We start from the raw sequence: 20,025 nt of genomic DNA, 5'->3' as shown, positions 1-20,025 counted from the left end.
GTCCCTCAGCCTCTGCTCACAGGGCAGGTGCTGCAGCCCCCTTGAGCATCTTCATGGCCCTCTGCTGACCTCCCTCCAGTTCATCAACAGCTTTCTTGTACTGAGGGCCCAAAAATGAGTATGCCAGTGTAGATATGGTCCATTAAGTGCAGAATAAAGGGAATAATCACTGCCCTAATCTACTGACTGCATTCCTGCTGATACAGCCTGAAATGCCATTAATCAGCCTTGCTGCAAGGGCAAGGCCCATGCAGACCCCCCAAAACCTCTAGGTCCTTTTTAGCAGTGCCACTACCCATCCAGTACAGATACAAGGCTTCAGTCCAGCCCAAGTGCAGGACTTTGCATTTTTCTCTGTTGAATTTAATGAGGCTTCTGTCAGCTTGTTACTCTGCCGGGAGGAATTCTCTACTTTATATGGCAGAAAATGAATCCATAAGTATTCATTTCCAAATTGTCACTGATTTCGTACTAAAGAATGCCATTTTTAAAAAATAGTGCTACTCCCCCCCCTCCTTTTCTGTCCACTTGAGCCTCCTTAGCTAGGCTAAAATCATTGATTTTAATATTCCTTCCATGCAGATCTTCCCAACAGGCTTTCCTAATGCCATTTAGGCTGTTTATGCTCATAAAATGAACAATTCCTATTCTCTTTATTACTTAGGCCCCTGGCATTGGTGTATAGATGATGCAATTTTTCTCCTCTTTACATGTTTTAGTGCCTTGATTAGTTTTATTCTTGACATGGAGACTCTGTGAGGATTAACTTTTTTCCTATTTTCATCACTTTCCCACTTTGGTATTTTTATTTAATGATCTCCTAACTGGTCTGACTGACAGCACCCTAAAAAGAATAATTCCTCTTCTAATTAAATGGTAGTTAAGGTTTATACTTCCTCTGAAGGTAATCCAGTACTCTGTAAAATGAAAATTTCCTGTCCTATGAGGCTGGCCTAGCCAGCAATTCTTTACCAGATGCCTCCATCTTCTCCTTTGCCTTTCAGCCAGGATGGGGCACCAAGGAGATCAGTGGGATATTTCATGTCTACCTCCATCAGAAATTGTCTATAACCTTTGAAATATCATGATAAGAAAAACAGAAAATTCTAAAATGCATCACACATGTGGAATAGTGTCCTGGAAGTTTGGAAACCTTTCCAAATTTGCCTTTATGTCTCCTGTTTCCATTATAGTGTGGCACCAGAACTGTCCTGATATCTTCATTTCCCTTCCAAAGCATCCTTTCCATTCTGCTTGGTAAAATAACTTTTGGAGAGTGTTTTCTGGCATCTTTAAACAGTTAGAGATCCCTTCTCAGACATGCCTGGTAGCCGCTTAGATTGAGCAGAACATTTCTCCTATCTCTCTGTGCCTTTTGGCCAGCTACATCTTCTGAAATGCTGCTTTCTGCAGCTTCCACATTGGGAGCTTGGAAAGTACTGTTGCTATTGGATGACATGTGAAAGGGAGGGATTGTTTGTTTTCTTTTTTCTTTAGGGTCTCACCTCACTAGTAGTTATCTACCATCCTTGATTTCAGCATCTCCTAAATTCTTAGCTTTTGCTTCCTTTTTTCCATAAACCTGTAGTGATGATGCTTCCTGACTCCATCTGTCCAAGCTCTTTTCAAGCATGTCCTGGTCAGGGCAATGCAGCATCACCACTTGAACGGTGCCCCTTTCCTTTCAGGGAAGCCATCCCCGAAAACTGGTCCCAAGTTTATCCCACTCTGTTCCCACTCAGGAAAGGGGACCAGCAGCTCTCTGAGGGACTGCAGAGATCAGCTTCCTTCTCAAATGCCTGCTCATCCCCATGAAACAAAATCGACCCAACTCTTCCCTGCCAGCTAGAAGTTGCTGTGAATCGGTCCCACACCCACCACCCGGTCCTGAGCAGCAGTGGAGGTGACAGGGCTGATAAAAAGGGCATTCKCGGCAGAAGGTGGGAGAGATGCAACTCAGCCTGAAGCGCTGATAGGTCTTAATCTTGGAAGACAGGGAAGTCTGTTGCCAATCTTTCATTTTCTCTTTCTTTTTAATTAACTATGGTCCTTTAGGGACCTGGCCAGAATTTGCATAGTTATGACTTTAAAATCTCAGACCATTAAATACTTATTAGCTGCAGTGTAAACAGCTAAATACTCAGAAAATCTTTGTTGGCTGATCTGTGATGCCAAATTAAAGATTCTATAAAATTATGGCAAGTGAAAGAAAACTGTAATAAATACAGCAATTAGGTGTTTCGAGCAATGATCAGATAAAGATGGAATCCAGCAAGCAGCAGGCTAAACAGCATCTTAACCAAAGACAGAAATACCAGAATCACAGACTGCACCCCCCCCACACACACACTTTTTCCTCCTTAATGATACTAATTATTTCATTTGGTTTCTCCTAGTAAAACTAACTATAGATGTGCAACATATTGGAATGAAAGGAGTCATCAAAATGAAATGAATCACACAAGAGAAGAAGCAAAACAAGGAGGCAGTGGTACCCGGCATATGTTATGTGTGGTTTTTTATTATTGCCTTGAATTTTTTGCCACTCTAAAAGCTAATTACCTACCACATGAGTCCTTAGCTTTACTGTAAAGAAAAACTGAAAAGAAAGCATTTTGTAAGAAGAAAAGAATCTCCCTTTCAGAGTTAGGRGCTCTCCTTAGAGTAGGATGAGTAGGACTTTGTAAAGATCTGAAATTCCCTAATATTTCCAGAATAAGGTCACTGTGCCTAAGACCGTTATTTCTAAGGACTGTGGCTATGCCGCCTCCTTCTCTCTACCAGGGCTGAACTGGAGTGACCAGGCTGCCACTGCCCAGTCGGTGGACATTAGCCAGGGCGATCCAAGCTGGAGCCCCTGAACCGGACCCAGCCTGGAGCCATGTGCACCCTGGGCCCGCTGCTGCCACCCGCAGGAGGGGCTGGGGCGAAGGGCAGCCTCCTCGGCAGGGGCACAGCCGGGCACTTAGGACTAGTCGCTGCCGCTGGCGGGGATGGGACAAATTTCTCCTACACCCTTGCAGGTGGGGGAATAAGGTGAGATCAGAGGATCCTGAAAGCTGCAGAGACCAAAAAAAGGGGCTGTGTGCTGGGAATCGCCCTGGCCCTCACCAGCAGGCTTGCAGGACCAAGCTGCAGAGCCTTTTTTCTTAAGCAATGAAATACAGATCTAGGAGCTTACGCTCAGATTCCAAATTTTCAAAAATGAGGCCCTGCAGTTCCATCTTCAGATGTCTGCGCTTGGCCTGTCCCTCTGGCCTTCCCCTCACAGGGTGAAACCTGCTTGTGTCTTTTTGTATCATGTCTCTGAAACTGTTAAGAAACTCTGATGTTTTCTCTTAGTGCACTGTTTGGAGAGAAGTCTGGATGTTCAGGGGTGTGAAATAATCACATTCCAGGCAGCAAGGGACTGGTTTTGTAGACTCTGGAAGCTTTCCACAAGCTTCTGCTTGGAGAGAATTAAAAGAAAAAAAGTTATTCTGTACTAGAGGGGGCATTTGCAGGTTATTTTAAAGAATGCTATGCCTTATAGCCCTGGAGCTGACTGTGTAATTAGTAATTAATTTATCACTCCCAGAAGAAATGTCTTGCTTTTTACTAACAGAATTACAGTCTCTTTAATTTTTTTTTTTATGAGAAGGGGGAGGAAGTAAAAAAATAAAACTCTTGCTAGTAAAACAAGGACTGCAAAAATTACATCTATCTTCCAGCTTTTATGTCAGCAGAGAGTTGGGGGTTGTTTTGCAGTGTGATGAGCTCTAACTCTAAAAGAGATAAACAGGACTACTTAGCTGAGTACACTGTGGTTTGCAGAGCAATTTAGAGGCCCGCTGTGTAATGTCTGGCCACATCTCATATGATATTACTCCTTCATTTCTACAGTAGGTGTTAAAAGGAGGTCAGCTCATCTTTTTAGGGTGCATTTTCAAGCCTTGTCCCGGAGGCACTAAACTGTGCGAAATGTGTGCAAATGCCTGTGTAACTGGCTCTTCAAGTATTTTTGTAGTGAAGCAAATTGTTCTCCGATGTTTACAGAGAGCCAAAGTAGGTTCAGTGCTGGAGGCAGCCTGGCAGCCGTATGCCTCTTGCAGCTGGGAGCAACCTATGTCCATCTTGCAAAAGAGGAGGCCTCCAAAATTAGTCAAATAAGAGCTAGAGCAGCCATGAAGAAAACATTTAAAACATGAGTGCAGAGGTGCCTGCAGTCCTGCTTGAGTAGGGGGCTGTGTGCACTTAGCAGACCCCATGCTAGCAGGTGCTTGTTGCTGGCTGAAGCCCCTGTCCATTCCTTCCATGGGTAAAATTTGTGCCCTGCTGCAGCTGCGAGGAGACAGGAATGTGCCACAACACAACCCCCTAAGCAGGAAAAAGGGGGTAGCTAGAGAGAGTTTTTAATTTTTGACATAGCCCTTGGGACCTTTGGTGAGAAATGAGGGTGCTGCTCTAGCTGTAGCGTGAAAATGCTGTTGTGATGCAGAAATYTTAAAAAGATAGGTCCCTCATGCCCTCAGAGCCCTACTGGCTGATAAACAGTCTGTTTATCTGYGTGTTGTGTGCTTCACTGGTACGTGTGTGGCCTGTAGCTGCAAGCCCAGGTTGAAAGCAGTTGCCCTCTTATCTCCTGCAATGTCTGGGCAGGTCTTGTCAAAGTCTCCCGGCTCCGCTTCTGAGGTCTCCAAATCAGTTTGCGAGAGATTGGATTCATCCATTAGCGGCACCCGGCTGCTGGCAGGTCTCATTGCATATACGCTAGGGCACATCCAGCCTTAACAAGGGCTGACAGGAGGTGTCCTTAATGCCACGTGCCACCTGCTTTAGTAGTTTAACTGTGTGCTTGTTCTCCTGCCTCCTTGTTTTGCTTCAGTGCTAATGGCCCTGCTAACCAGGCAGCGGCAAGTGCCAGTGAGTGGATTTTGCTGCCTGGCCTCCTTTCTTGTGTGCCCCAAATAGAGCTAAGAGAGCCCCTGGGGGCAGCTGGCCAGCCCCAATATCCACATCCCTTGGCCACAGCTACTTATCTCTGGCCACGGAAAGCCAGGATTGGGTGGATTTAGCAATGCAGAAGCTTTTTAATTTCCTTTAATCAGAAGGGCTTGCTAATGTAAATCAAGAGGGGAGGTGTGAGACCCTGAAGGATATTCTCCAGGGAGATGGCTGGCTTTGCTCCATCTTTGCACTGCAGCCATGGTCTTTGAAGCCAGAGCAAGGAGTATCCAAAGGCAGTTAGCTCTTCCTCTGGTCCTGGTGTGTACTACAGAGGTGAGAATATTTAGGGATAAATCTGTCTCTCTTTCCTCTCCCATCCCTTCACCCCACAAGCTGCAGATGGGAGATTTGAGAAGGGAAATCCCATATCTCTGTGTGGGCTTATATGTGGGGGGCACGTGGGTAAGTGACGCTAGACCAGCTCCCACTTCTGGCGTTAAAATAAGAAGTAAAAATTCAGACAGGAAGAACTGGCAGTCTTAGCGTGTTACRTTTTCCCTATAACCTTTATGCTGTAGGTCTTCCAAAGAGAGAAGACCTCAGTACATGGAATTTGATGGCCAGATTGGAGACTAAGGACAGACATGCATACTCTTGTACACAGCCAACATTTACTAAATCATGTCTAGTTACAGTATGAATATACCTCAGGTTTAGATTCCTGACACAGCTAGGAAGCTGAAGGAATTCAGAGTGGAAAGCAAGCAAGCAATCTTCTGCCTCAGTCATTCCAGATGCTTACAGATCCGAGGACTGGAGAGCAAAAGCCTCCAASCAGGAAAAAGCTCCGCTTTGTACTGAGATGCACTGCAAGCCTGAAATTACAGCGAGGAAGTTACAACCATGAAGTTTCTGGCTTCAGTGCCAGATCCAAGTGTATTTGACAAAGAAATATGAATTGATTAGACTGCAGTTAATTAGATTTCAATTGAAAACTCCTATCAGGAAAGGGGAATTAGACAGCTTTTGAATTTAACAAAAACATATTGGCTTTGTGTCATAAGAAAAATACTGCCTCAGTATTTTTCATGGATGCTTACAGAATACATTTTAAATATTAATTTTTAGGAGCTAATTTTCAGCAAATAGTTCAGGGACTAAGATTAGGAAAGTTGATAATTATTTAATAAACGTATAAGAAGATGTAAATAGAGAGAGGAAAATGGTAATGTTTGAACCATTTTAATCATGGATGCCATTGAATGTAATTGTGGGGAAGCTGTTAGCCAAATACTGCATAATACTCCATTATCTTGGGTTATGCATAAGGCAAGATAAAGTCTGAATTTTCTGGACTCCTTGCATGGCTTTCTTATTCTTGCTGCATCTATTTTAGTCTTAGTTCTTCTTCCTTCAGCTTCTTTCTATGTCTTCATCATATAGCTATTTTATGCTTATTTTTATGTCCCTTTTGTATCCATTCTGCATGCATTTTGCATTTAAGGAACAGTTTGAGTCACTTGCAGGGGAGAGAAAAGCAGAAAAGATGGCCATCTCGCTGTTCCTGTTGGCAAGCCTGCTCTTCCTTGCCTGGCACATGATCAGCTTGGCCCAGCACTTCTGCTGCTGTTGGGCAATGAGCATCGTTGCCGCTGGAGAAGTGGAGAGTGCCGAGAGAGATTCAAGCCCACTCTGCAGGTCGTGGGTGCAGAGGAGAAAAAGTCGGGCCAAGCGGTAGCTGATAGAGCCGTGGTTCAGAGCTTGTGACAGACATGGGCCCCCAGTGCTGGCAGTGCRTGTGGCCCCTTGTCTGTATATGCTTGCTCTCTGCTCCAGCCGGTTGTCGTGGGATGGAGGTGCCCTTGGTACCTCCTCAACAGGGTTAATGTGCTAACAGATTGCAGGCATTTGTTCTGCATGCTAGCAAGGCCTTTTCTCTGGTAAACTCGAGGTCTCTTGTGTGTTCAGCTAAGTGAACTTGCCAGGGCATAGGGTAATGCTTACCAACAAGGCACAGAAAGTGGGAGGAAGAAGCAAGAGGAAAGAGATCAGTAGGGAAAGGGACGAAAGGAGTAAAGAGGGAGATGGGAAAGGAAAGAAAGAACTGGGAGTGGAACTGAAGGAAAGGAGAGTAAGGAGAGGAAGAAGAAGAAGAGGGAAAGGCAAGTGGTAAAGGGAGAAAGGGAAAGCCAGAAGGATTAAAAGGAGAGGTGGAAGTGTTGCAAAAAGGTGTGCAGCAGAGGGATTGAGAGATAGCTGGGGTGGGAAAGGGGAGAGAAGCCTTGAAAGTGTGGAGAGAGGCAGAGCTTGAGAGGAGAGCAGGAGGGGTACAGGAGGCCAGCTGCCTTGGGGATCTGTGGACCGAAGGCCTTGCTGGTTTTGATGGAGAAGCACACAGGGTAAAACCTGTCTGTCTCCTCACGCCACCTCTTCTCTCTTCTGTTTTCGCTCTCTGCTGCCCCCTTTGCTGCTTGCAGTGACTACCTGGCCCCTTCCTAGGAGCTGGCACTGAGCCTCACTGAGCCCTGCTAGTTACTGCTGTCCCCCAATAAATTGTGTCAGCCCTTCTGTGGRCTGGACGCTGGCCTCAGCACAGGGTGGGACTCACGTGGCCCCCCATTAGGGCTTCAGCTGCTTCTCATCTTCATCCAGGCATCCCTGCTAGCCACCCTCGCTCTTCCTCATTTCTCTAGAATAGACCAACCTACACACTTGGTGATACTGTCCTTTTCTCACTGTGGCAGCATTCCCACCGTACATCAGCCTTGACCAGGGATGTCTGATACGCCTATCTCTTTTCCTTCCAGAAAAGTTCTTCACAGAAAGTTTTGAAAAAGAAAATCTCTACTGAGGGAAGAAGAATTACTGAATAAATTCAATTATCTTGACAGCTCAGTGCTCAAATTCCTTCACAGATCAGGAGTTTCTCACTGATTTAAAGTAATTCCAGCTTCCTAGCCTGTCCCTGCACTCACCCACCCACAACAGAGGCCACATAATACTTCAGCAGTGCCAGACATGAGCTGCCATCTCCATAGGGAAAGATGCATCCTCCACTGCCCTGTCAAGGTGAGGGGAAAGGACAGCTCACATTCAGCTCTGATGTTTTTTTTCACATCCTAAGCTTTATCTGACTACCTCTAGAGTTTAAAGAAACCAAGGAAGGTCTTTATGAACAAAAATACCTAATGTAGTCAAGAAAGAGGGGAGTATTAGAAAAGCTAAATCAGAATATGGGGGATACCCTTACTCAGTACATTGAGCCACTATGGAGCAAGGACTAGGAGCCTGAAGAGCTCTTGAGATTTAACAAGGGGGTAACCATTTTGGACTACAGCAGAGCTCCTGAGAGATCCCACTTTGTTAGGGCAAGGAGGCGACATTTGAATTCATCTGTTTTCCCTGTACAGATATTTTTGTTGTTATTTGTTTATAATTGCTAGAGTCTCAGTTATCCCTGTCACTACCARCTTATCTTCACATGGTTGTGCTACCCTTCTGCAAAGAGAAGTGTCAGCATAAGCCAGTCCTAGAACCATCATAGGAATGAATAGGTGAGGATGAAAGGCCCTAGTGCAAAATTTCAATGGAATTGTGTTGCAGTTGTTTTGGATATGATATATGTGGCTCCAAGCTGGAGCGATTTAAGCATCCTGGGTATGTCTCTGTTACTATAGCCAAGACCAGGAGGCCTCAGGAAGGAACATAGGCGAAATGGTTCTGTTAAATGAGCCAAAGCCCTGGGGCCTGCTAAGGCTGARCTCATTTTTGTTAGAAGTTGCTCTCTGAAAAATTTAACAGTTGCCCTTTCCTGACTCGTCCTTGGAAACAGCCTTCTGTTCTCATTGGCAGAGCGATTGACTGTTCTGAGRGTTTTTCCAGCTGAATTAGAATGTATCATAGCAAATCCGCAGCCACCAAGGGCTCCAGGATACTGACTTTCTGGCTGCCTGGAAGTGCACACTTGGAGCTACCATTCTGGTTGTCTTGCTCTAAAAGCACCAGTACTCACTGCTCTGACCGCTATTACTTTTCTRGTGACACAGGGACCATGGCACATCATAGATGACAAGCTTATTCCATCTTGTAGAGGGCAGCAGCATGCACCTGGTTAAAGATTCTCCCACTGTAATAAGGATTACACAAGAGGATAAAAAGAAAAAAGGCTGGTAAATGCAGGTTCTATCTTTAAACAACTTTTACATGACCAAGTCTAATAAAAGCTATCACGTCTGTCTACAGATTTCATCTTGATGCTAGCCCTTTGCTGCTGCCTTGTGCTTAGTTGCTGTGAGGGTCACATCTTCTTCAGGACCTTTCATTTGGTCACTTGCTGTTGAGCAAAGATCATTTTTTGAAATTAAATATACCTGCATATACCTCCCCTGTAATGAACTGCAATGTAGAGACTCCTTCAGCCAGGAAGCTGCCTCTGTGTGGTGGCCTCTTTGCTGTGAAAGGTGTTAGCTCAACTCCGGAAAGCAGTACAGCCAGGGCCATACGGTGTTTTGTGCATGATTGTAGGTCCAACCTTTCAGCAGGTCTATCAAATTCTGGAGAAAAGTCACTCTGATGAGGTAGTGTTGCTTTGTGCTTCTGGAGTGAGGCTGATCAGTACTCAGGCAAAGGCCCAGTGCTCACTGCRCCGCGCAGTTATGTCCTTTATGATGCCCTTTAGTCATGCCTGTCTGTAGCATATCACTGCGTATTCTTCCTTCATTCATACCCACTTTCCAATTTCAGCTGACCAAATCCCAAGCCCCTGTCTATCACTAATGCTCTCCGTAAGTTATATATGTATTGCCGCTGTGTTTTATGTTTGGATTTTTTTTTCAGTTGCATCTATTTTCTTTTCCAGTAGGAATATTTTGATTATCTTCATGAAATCCCTCCTCTCTCCCTCTGCACTCAGTGTATGTGGAACTGACAGTTCCAGGGAAGTAAATGAATGCCACTGCATCTCACGGAAAGAATTATTTCATGCAATTACCCTAAAAGTATGTGAAAGAACAGAATGAAAGAAATGAGAGAGAGAAGGAAAAAGAGCATGAGAGAATAATCACAACACTTTGACAGGTTTACCCTATTGTGTTTGAAAATCTATCACTCTGACAAGTCCCTTTTGTGAAAGGTGTTGACAGATAACTAGACACTTGCTCTTCAGGTCCTTTTGAGTGAAGAAGGTGATCAAAAGAAGGATCAGTCCATAGATGCAGTATGTGTAAAAAATATAGGAGTCAGGGTACCTGGAAAGASTGGGAAAAAGTAATTTTGTATGTGATTCAACAGAGAGGTCAGTGCTCAYGAGAGGAGGGGAATGGACAGCCCCAGACACAGAGAGCCACATCTATGTGAGCTAAGTTCCAGTCAAGTCCTATCTCCTACGTTTCTTATGGACTGGCTCTACTCCCACTCAATATCTCACTTAGGCTCTCTGATTCTCCCTTCAGTGGTTCCTGGGCGGAGGGATTTGGGTAGGTTTTAGAGTAGTAAACTATTGACTTTCAGGTCTTTCTTTATAAAGTGTAATGTCTTTGGTTTGGGAAGGGGCGCAGTAGTACAAGGCTGTGTCTCCTGACCCCTTTCATCTCTTGTGCACCATGAAAAGGCATTACAAGAGGGCTTTCTATAGCTCTATTATTCATATCTGGGGAAAGATTCATGAGAGGCAGTTTCTATTCCTGACTCTGCTGCTGTTGCACTTGGCAACTTTGTCACCCTCTTGATCCCYTCTGCCCATCAGATTCCCACCAAGGGAAGCTGGTGATAACAACCCATGTCTTCCCTGAGGTATCATGCATCTATGTTCATTATAGTGCGCAAAACTCAGCTGGCCAAGGTAAACGGTTCTTACAATCCAGCTTCTCCCACTGCTTTCCAAGAGGTAGGCAAGTTTCCTGAATGTTTGCCTCACTGGATGAGGAGAACATTGGACAAAGGGATACAGGACAGGTCACTTCTTTACAGAATCACAGAATCACAGAATGGTTGATGTTGGAAGGGACCTCTGGAGACCATGTAGTCCAACCCTCCTGCTTTACCTGTGCCTACCTCTCTTTCAGCAACTGCATTACTCATAGCTACTTGCATCTTGAGGTTATTTGGGGAGCATGCTGTTGGGTTAGAAAAGAAAATAATAGGATTTTCCCCTTTAGGTTGGTGTCAGAAAGGAATGATTCACAGATATGGGAGAAGCTTTCCCATGTAGCTGARGCAGCTGAAGAAGTTACTAATTTAAACAGACAATTTGCTTCTATGTGAGATAAAACAGGTTAACTTAAGTCACCTTCAGGAACCTCATCCTCTGCTGCAGGAATACCTACAGCATAGGGACCAACCTGCTGTGCTGCAGTCTTGTGATGGGGAGTCCATGGGATGAGGAGGTACACTCGGTAAAACCAGCTAGTGCCACTTGCCCTCCTCCCGTTCTAGTGGGAAACATCTAKCTCATGTTTGACCTTGTCAGGAAGGTCTCCTTGACTATGCTGTCTTTGTGCAGCTTGTTCCCCTTGTGACAGTCACAACAYGTAAGTGCCAGGCCAGGGCTATCACAGGTTCCTGAACTGGGTTCATATAGCATTCTGTCACTGCTCTCTGCCTTGTTTTCATCCCATGGGCAGGCTGTGTATTCTGCCCTGGGGAGCTGTGGATTTGAATTCTGCTCCTGCGAGGCTTCAGGAAACTTCAGCTTTGCTCTTAGGACTCCCARAGACTCAGATTTCATCCTCATGATTTCCAAAAACCCATCAATGAAGAAATAATAATTCTGTGACTTACACAGCTGGGTGGTGTTCATTACTGCTGTTTCACCAGCCTAAAAGAGGCACATCAGCAACTGACAAGCRCACCAGAAGTCCATCTGTGCCTTTTGTTTTTAACAACTTTCCCATCTCCAATCACAAATCGTAAGAAAGACCTATAGAGTGGCATAGAAGTTTGGCAGCCCACTGACTGTGGGAACAGAACTACCATATATCTCAAGCCAGATTTTGAATTGTTTTAAATTCTCTCTCTCCTTCCTTCTACAGTATGGTGGAGTACTCYCTGGATCTCCAAAATATCAACTTGTCTGCAATCCGTACTGTCCGTGTCCTGAGACCCCTGAAAGCTATCAACCGTGTGCCTAGTAAGTTATGCTTCCCTCTCACACAGTATCTGATTCATGCGGGGTTTTTTGGGGCTGTTTTCGTTTATCAGTTGCTCTGCACTGTTTTATCCTGGCTGAGGTCTCTCTGCTCTTGCATTSTGCCCTTGATTCCTAGAGAATCGTGTTGACCATTCAGCCAATCAAATGTGTAGGTAGGCTCCTGTATGAAGATATTCTCCAGTGTGAAGTGCCTATGTCTGGCTAAAAATCCTTGAAAACAGTTTTGGGATACTATGCTCAGGGCAGGATGATGCACAGACCTCTCCATCTCATAGCCCCAGGAACCATTCTTCGAGCGCACCAGGACCCTAGAAAAGTGCCCAGCTTGGGTTGTGGTGAATGTGCAGTTGCTAAGGCAGTATGTGGTATTGTTTTCCAGGTTGGGTTCTGTGCAAAATGCTTGGAAGCTGCTGCTTGGTGGTGTAGGCTTTTCCTATCATGAGGTCAAGAGGTATTGTTGTGTGGGCAGGAAAGCTATAGTTCCCCAGCATATCTGCCGTGGTCATCCTTCATGCAGAGCCATGCTGGTGGCTCAGGAGTGGAAGCTGAGAAACGTGCAGTGAAAGAAAAGACATTTTCTTGCTCTTACTGAAGGATTTGGCAGGTGTGAGAATGCCTGAAGCCTCAAAAAGGGAGGTGCATGAGGCTGAGGAGAGGGGTAAACTGGTGGAAGTAGGGAGAGTTGTTTTCCTCAGGCTTTCACAGAATTCTTCCAGGTCCTCTCGTGGGAAAATTTTTCAGGTCCTTATGTGACAYTGGCTGTTTTCTCTTTTCCTCACCCTGTGCTTTGTACTCTCTTTTGTGCTGATCTTCCCCCCTTTCCCATGAGTTGGCGTGTGTATACGAGCTAGGCTAAGCATGCTGCTGGGCATCAGCCTGGGTGTAAGCCCAGATGCGTCCGCCGTGTAGTGCTCTGGGATGGCAGCAGTTCAGGTCTGGGATGCAGACCCCAGGTTGGGTCTGAATGCAAATCCAGCAAGGTGCTGTAGCCTGTGATTATGTGCCATAGTCCAGGTGCATGTGCCTCACACATACACTATTCCCATTCATTCTGTACTGGTGGCCACAGGCTGGGTACCCTGCACTTCCATAGCCTCCATTGCCAGGGGCTGGGAACAAGACTAGCTCTTTGCTGTGCTTTGTGGTTTTATCAGTGCTGAACTCTATTTCTTCCCTCTTCTTCCCTTCCTCTGCCTCTCGTCTCTCTCAAGTCAGTACTGCTAGTCCTGCAACCCTAGAGCAAGTAAATAAGCATTGCAATTATTATTTAACTGCAGGAAATATCAATAGTGATAGCTCAGGCTTTGCAGTGTTTGTAATCAGGCGGATGGAGTTGGACCTGCAGGCAAGCTGCATGGCATTGAGGTCTGGGGGCTGCAAGAGCAATGAGCTTGGTCCGCGGTGTCATTCTGATGTTTCTGGTTATTCCCTGTTGAAAGATGGCAGCTACCCCACGCAGCCTTTTAAGATTTTCAGTGTTTCTTTTGTTAGTTTTTCTTTCTTGCGGAATGGCAGGAAGTCTCTTTGCTCTTCCTCATAATCTCCCTAATCAGACTGTCTGCAGTGGCTAAGACCTTACTAGAGCTCTCCTAWTCCTTCTATCAAGCTCAGATGTTGCCTTTTCTTCTCTAGATCTGAGGAAGTTTGCAGTTGACCTCCCAGTTTACACGGTAYGTTTTTGCTTGCACCAAAGTCACTTGCAGGTTACCACCCATTTCTTGAACATGCTGTGGAGACAGATCATAGGATCTGTGGCTCCATGCAGGGCAAATCCCTTCTAGGTCTTATCCCTCTTCCTGGATGTATTTTTTTCTCTAGGCAGTATCCAGGGATGGAAGATGCTGAAAGATACGAATAGAGTATTGAGACATAGTCACGTGTGCCCAGTGTGGCAGGAAGGAGCCAGACAGAGAAGCAATTGCTTTGGGGAGTGACTGTTTACCCAGGCCTTTAGCAGGTCTGTCGTGGAGGTGATAAACATGACAGCCAGGAATGGCCTTTTGGCTATTGACTGTCAGCTGTTGACTTGCTCTCTGCTCCTCTCTGCCCCCATGGAGGGAGGTGGCTGGAAGCAAGCCATGGCCATTGCTGTGGGCACGCAGCCACAGCTGGAGGCCACCTTGTCTAGAAGCTGCCTGTGACATGAGTGAGATGAGGGGGATGTCCCTGAAYGCATTCATAGCCAGCTTTCCACTTTTGGAAGGTGTCCAGCCAGCTGCATAAGGGAAGCGTGGTCTTTCTGGGATGGGAGCTGGGCAAGGGAAGAGGAAAAGGGTGAGGCATGCAGCCATGGTAGAAAGTTACACAGCCCCCTTTCCTCTCTGCTTCATAAGGACTCTTGTGAGTCTGTGCTCAAAGACYGCTCCAAGGCTGACCTCTGTTATCAGAATAGACTTAGCCTTTATGACGAGTGGGAACATCTTGAATGAGATCCAATTGACTACTGCAGACATCTGCCAAAGACATGTTAATTACAGGACACCAGCAGTCAGAAGTGAAGCTTGACTAACAAAAATTTAAGGCCTTATTTCATTCTTATTTATAGCTGGGAACTGCAGGAGTCACCGCACTGTTCGCAGAAATTGCCCTCGGGGAGGAGTGGTGTAGGTGAGATGAGAATCAGCCCACTAGAGCTTTGCTCTGTAGGTGCTGAGGCCCCCTGGAAACTTTCCATCATCTACCCTTACCTCTGCGTAGCGAAACCTATTGAATGTCACCCGATTGTCCCTGGCCATGAAGCTGTCTGTCTATTCCTTTTGTCAATATAAAACTCCACCTGTATGACACTGATGTCGTTTTAATTTCCACTTGGTGGTTAAACCTTTGCCTGTCTTTCTCACTACGTAAATCTGTGGTTATAGGCAGAGAACTTTTTGGTAGAGAGACATCCTGTTATTAATGATGAAAAAAAATCAGATTCCCTGGGAGAGGAAGCACTGACTTGTGGGTTGAGAACTGGCTAAGAGGCTGTAAACATAGCTTGTGATAAATGAGAGTGTGCTGTATTGAAGGAAGGTGCCTAGTGGGGTACAGCAAACATAATTAATAGGACCTTTGGCCACAAATCTTTTTTTAATGTCTTTTTAAGATCTTCATTACTGAACTGAAGCAAGAGCAAAGTCTATTAAGGAGATTTGCAGATGCTACCAAATGGGAGGAGTTGCAGGTGCCAGCAAAGAAAGAGGGAAATAACAGAGGGAGATTGAGGCCTGGGTAGACACCTAAGACTTCTACGGAGGAACAGGGGTGTTAATCCTAAACCAAGATACTCACTGCAGGGAAAGGATCATGCAGAAAATTGCGATGGCAAGGGACAACATGGCCCAGCATTCACCATTAGCCATTTCAAAGGCTTTCCTTTGGGCATCTGGATGAGGACCAGTTTTACAGAAGAATGTAAACAGGTGGACTGCACTCTTTCAAAAATCCAAGATATTTCTGGGAGCTGAGATCCTCAGAAATCTACTGGCTGATAAGGTGAATGTGGGCAAAAAGCAGGAACAAGTTTACAGTTTAGTGTGGCAGCCTTGTGATTCATGTAAAATAACTACCATGATTCAGGACAGCAGCAATCATAGTTTATAATGCCATATCTAGACTAGTGCACTCAGATAATGGCAGTTTATTATCAGCAGAGTAAACAAGATGATTAGGAAGCGGCATGACTGTTGTATGGGAAGACTGTTAAAAAAGTGAAGTCTAGCTGGCTAGAACAATAATACTCTAATAATCCTCAAGGATTTGAAAGGTGCACATATTAGAGGCAGAAATATGTAGAGAAATTAGATGTTTGGTATTACATGAGGCAAAAAAGAAATAACACCAGGAAATTAGGACAGAGGATGTTTAGAATACTCTGAGGAAACATTGGAAAGGAAAAAAATACCACCTGTTAGATAAACGGGGGGAAAAGAAAGAGCAAACTCACTTATTTTATATTCTGGGCAGGAAAGCAAGCTGAATGCTAAAGGCTCAGATTGGATATGTCTAAATTCTGCTTACCTCTGTCCATTGTTAACATGTTACTGAAAGCTCTTCTTTACAGTGAGACTTGTAAGGCTTTGAAATTATATGCCACAAGGAGTTRACAAACACTCTTTATTTGTGCATTAATCATTATGTATAGAGCAAACGATGCAGAGACTATTCTACCYAAATCATGACAGACGGAGAAAAGAACAGTGTAACCAGAAGGTGGCAAACGTAAAATCCATTAAGTAAGATGTTCTCCACTCAGTTCATAGTTAGGCTGTGGAACTCCACTGCTGTTCCTTCCAGCCCCGAATCAAGTAAGATGTATAATGGGGGCAATGGATGCAATGGGATTGTGTGAAGGGATCAGCACACACATGGAGATACTAGATTTTAAACCTTCATGCTTCAGGTTTAAAGCTGCCAGTTAGCAGCAATTAATTACATTTCTTGCAATTCTCAGGAGAATGTGCTATAGGCAATTTCAGGTAACACTTCTGAATGAAGTAGTCTGAGGCTCTGACCTATTTGATCTTTCCTACATTCACATATAATTTTTAAAGTATACTAGAGAAAAAATGAGGAGCCCCATTTTTGTAATATTTAGCATTCCTGCATTAGTATTCTTGCTTCTTTCCTGCATTCCTGACTGTAGCCCYGGGAGCACTGCCTTTTGGGGTTTGGTTTGAAAATGCATGAAACAAAAATTATAGACTGTTCTGGTCCTATTGCCATGTGATTGAATTCCGTAGTACTGTATTGGTGTGACAAGCTATGTGAGTTGCCAAACAAGTGTAAAGAGGGAAAATTCCCTTCAGGTTTCTGTCAGAGGTAGTTACTTTCTGCTCTGGGCATGTCTGTGCCCTGGGCTCAGGGTGAAATTCTACATCCATTTGTAGTTATTGTCCTTTCACAACTGTGTGACGGGTTGCTAGGTGAAATGTTGCTATTTCTGTTAGCTTTTTCATCTGTTCTTCTCATGGCAATGCACAAGGTTTAGGGAGGCTGATGTTGTTTTATTTCTTCTTGCTTTTTAACGAGAGTCTATAGTCATTTCTGATAGTTTGAATTCCTTTCTCATGTTATTAGAGTTTTTGACATTGGAATAGAAAATGTTTCTTCAGTTTGCTCTTTTTTATTGCATTGGTCTCATGCAAAGAAGAGTCTTTGCATAGGGCTTGATGCCTTCCAGTTTCCACTTACAATTTAGTAACTGATTCATTATTTGGAAGCAGATTTCTTCAGCTGAGCACACTGTACGGAAGTGAAGGAGTAAAGGAGTCTGTTGCAGTGTTGCATAGCAACTTTATTGAATAGCAAGTGTATACATTTATTAATATTTGGTGTATAAGTGCAGTAATACATATGTGGACATATAGACATCAGAAATAATTTCTAGCTGTGCAGGAAATAGAATTTCTGATTTGTGGGAAGTTCTGTTCTTTCTAAAATTGTTTATTCTCTGTTAGAACAAGAATAAACATCTCCCATTTTTAATATAGTTTTATTCTATATAATTTTAAGCAGTTTGTTTACCTTTCTGATATGTTTTCTATATTTTGTCATAACAAAGAAGTTTTGAAAAGAAAAAACTTACCACCCCATTCTATAAATGTTGAAACAGATCATTTATACTTTATCAAAATGTCTTATCATTCTTATTTTTTGCTAATTGAAGTTTCAGTAACTATCACAATATCTATTTTGACATGTTTCCATTTTAATGAGACAGCATTTTTGATTAGTAGAAGTATTGTATAGGAAAATCTTRGATTAGCCCAGTTTTTCCTTTATTAATAATAATTGTTATTATAGTAGCACCTTTGGTCCAAAGAGATCAGATTTCTGTCTTTCTCTTCTGCAGATCTCAGAAACATAAACCAAGGCTTGTTAGTTTAATCATCCTCATGTTTCGAACAGGGTGAGTGAGACCCTGTGAGTCACCACCAGAATCAGGAATACAACTGATATCTCCTAATACTTAGCCRTGCATTCAGCCCACTAGACCAAAGCAGCAATATAAAAATACTCTGAAGCAGCTGAACCCTGGAATAGGAAAAGCAGAATTTGTTTTGTATTTTTATGCTTACCTTAAATCTTCATTCCACACATAGCTACCAGTGGTTGATGCCATTTCAGTGCCTAAGATAGACAGTGATCTGGCTATGTACCTCAGGCATGGCACAGGGGAAAAGTGATGACATTTACTTCTCTAAATCTGTTTTTGAGGAACTAATTTCACTGATGAGCGTGTGTGAAATCAGCTTCTGACTGAGATATATTAGGCTGTAAAAGAGCCTCATTTAAAGCTGGATCAGACAAAAAGGCAAGAGCATTTGGTGGACACAGTCCTACCCTAAAAGTTGAGAATGCAAAGGGRTTACAAGATTTCTTGTCTAAAGAACCCCTCTATAGGGTCTTTGCTTCAGGTATTTCTATCTTTCTGAAAGAAGATTGTCACTTGCTTTTTCTCTTCCAAAGTTGATTCATTTTTAGAAAATCTACAGTTCCATTTGACTCTTTGGGAAGTACTTTCTTGATTTTCATGGGGGTAGGGGGGCTTGTGAGCAGATAACCTAAACTCAGATGTTACTGTATTTTCCAAATATTTAAACTTACTTGTCCTCAGTTCTTATTAAATATTTACAGAGTACTGTGTACTATCACATCTCACTGACACACACACACACACACACACATACATCCTGTGTGCACACACATACACGCTTGTCCTCACCCAGCTAGTGCCACAGGCAGGTTGGTTTAGGGACCAGACTGATGTTCTCTCATAGTGTCCATATGCATAAGTTAAGAGGTCAAAAAGCCCATTTCATTCCCTGATTGGGCCAAGTGTCACTCAAATGCATTCAAAGACGAAGCTGCCAGCTGACCGGGATGCAACAGTTTCACCTTTTGTAGGTGGGAGAAGTCTTCAGTTACTGAAGATAGACYCCAGCTTTATTTATTTGTTGTCTGATTTTAGTGTTCTTTTTCACATGCGTTGCAGTGTRCAGTATGTTGCCATGTGTTTAAATGGATAATCAAAGCAAATTTGGGAAAAGAAAAAAGAAAACTATATCCCTGTGTTAGTGTCGCATCATGGCAGAGATCTGGGGAACACTRAAGTGCAGAGAATGTAGAAATGCTAATGTCTCGTTTTCGATCGCGCGTTATTCAGTCCCTGTTGGAAGGTCATAGATCAGTGGAGATCATCTTCCACCCTCTGAATGCGTCTGCTCAGTTTCAGTATTGTTGTAAGCAAGTATTCAAAAGTCACAAACTCTCTCCTTGTAAATCATCAGTTGGGTTTAAAATTACGTGATTTGAAAAAAGGAAAAGGTGAAAAAAAATCTCAGATTCTTTTTATTTTTCTTGTGGCTTTCAGACTGCTAGACCTGTGATTCAGATCCTGTACAACTTTTGCTTCCCCATAGTAGTGAGGAATAGAAACTTTTTCTATTTTTTACTGTGATCTGAGATTGTCAAGTCATAGCAAGATTTCACGCCTGAAGGTTTATGCCACACATCCCCAAACTCTTGATAAAAATCATAAGAGTTAGCACTTCTGAGTTTGTGTTACTGGAAGTAAAGCAAGCCTGGAAAAAAAAACAGTCATAAATAGACCCTTGCTGGAATATTTATTTCCTCCTTCTCTAGGGGAACCTGCACAGTCAGAATTTTAAAAATGCTCAGAACCTAGCAGCTCCATTGTGGTGGTTCTGCTGGCTTCTCAGACAAGCTCAGCTTTCAGTGCACACAGCGATCCCGAAAGCCYAGCCACTTATTTTGCTGCCTAAATAGGAGCTGAGCTATTTTGCAAAATCTRTCTCAGGAGACCTATCAAGCAATGGATACCATGGAAATGTGAGCAATAATGACAGTGTATTATGGGGTAAAAGATAATGTCATATACACTAATGCAAATGGCACTGTGTGTATGTGGCCAGTTTACAACCACAACCTTAGATATCTTGATCTTT

The 20,025-nt window shown here is 43.7% G+C and overlaps 1 protein-coding gene across 1 annotated transcript in view; it reads left to right on the top strand.

Annotated features, from left to right (window-relative positions):
- Window positions 1-20,025, top strand: part of CACNA1I (calcium voltage-gated channel subunit alpha1 I) — a 181,843-nt gene that overhangs the window by 95,434 nt on the left and 66,384 nt on the right. The window contains exon 5 of the mRNA XM_085323614.1: window positions 11,955-12,052. Coding sequence (XP_085179740.1) covers window positions 11,955-12,052 — 98 coding nt within the window. The remainder of the gene's footprint in view (window positions 1-11,954; window positions 12,053-20,025) is intronic.

This window comes from Rhea americana, unplaced genomic scaffold (genome assembly GCF_003343005.1).
Source record: "Rhea americana isolate MKP2758 unplaced genomic scaffold, rheAme1 scaffold_85, whole genome shotgun sequence".
In the NCBI taxonomy this organism is placed as follows: domain Eukaryota; kingdom Metazoa; phylum Chordata; class Aves; order Rheiformes; family Rheidae; genus Rhea; species Rhea americana.
This window is presented reverse-complemented; position numbering and strand designations above follow the sequence as displayed.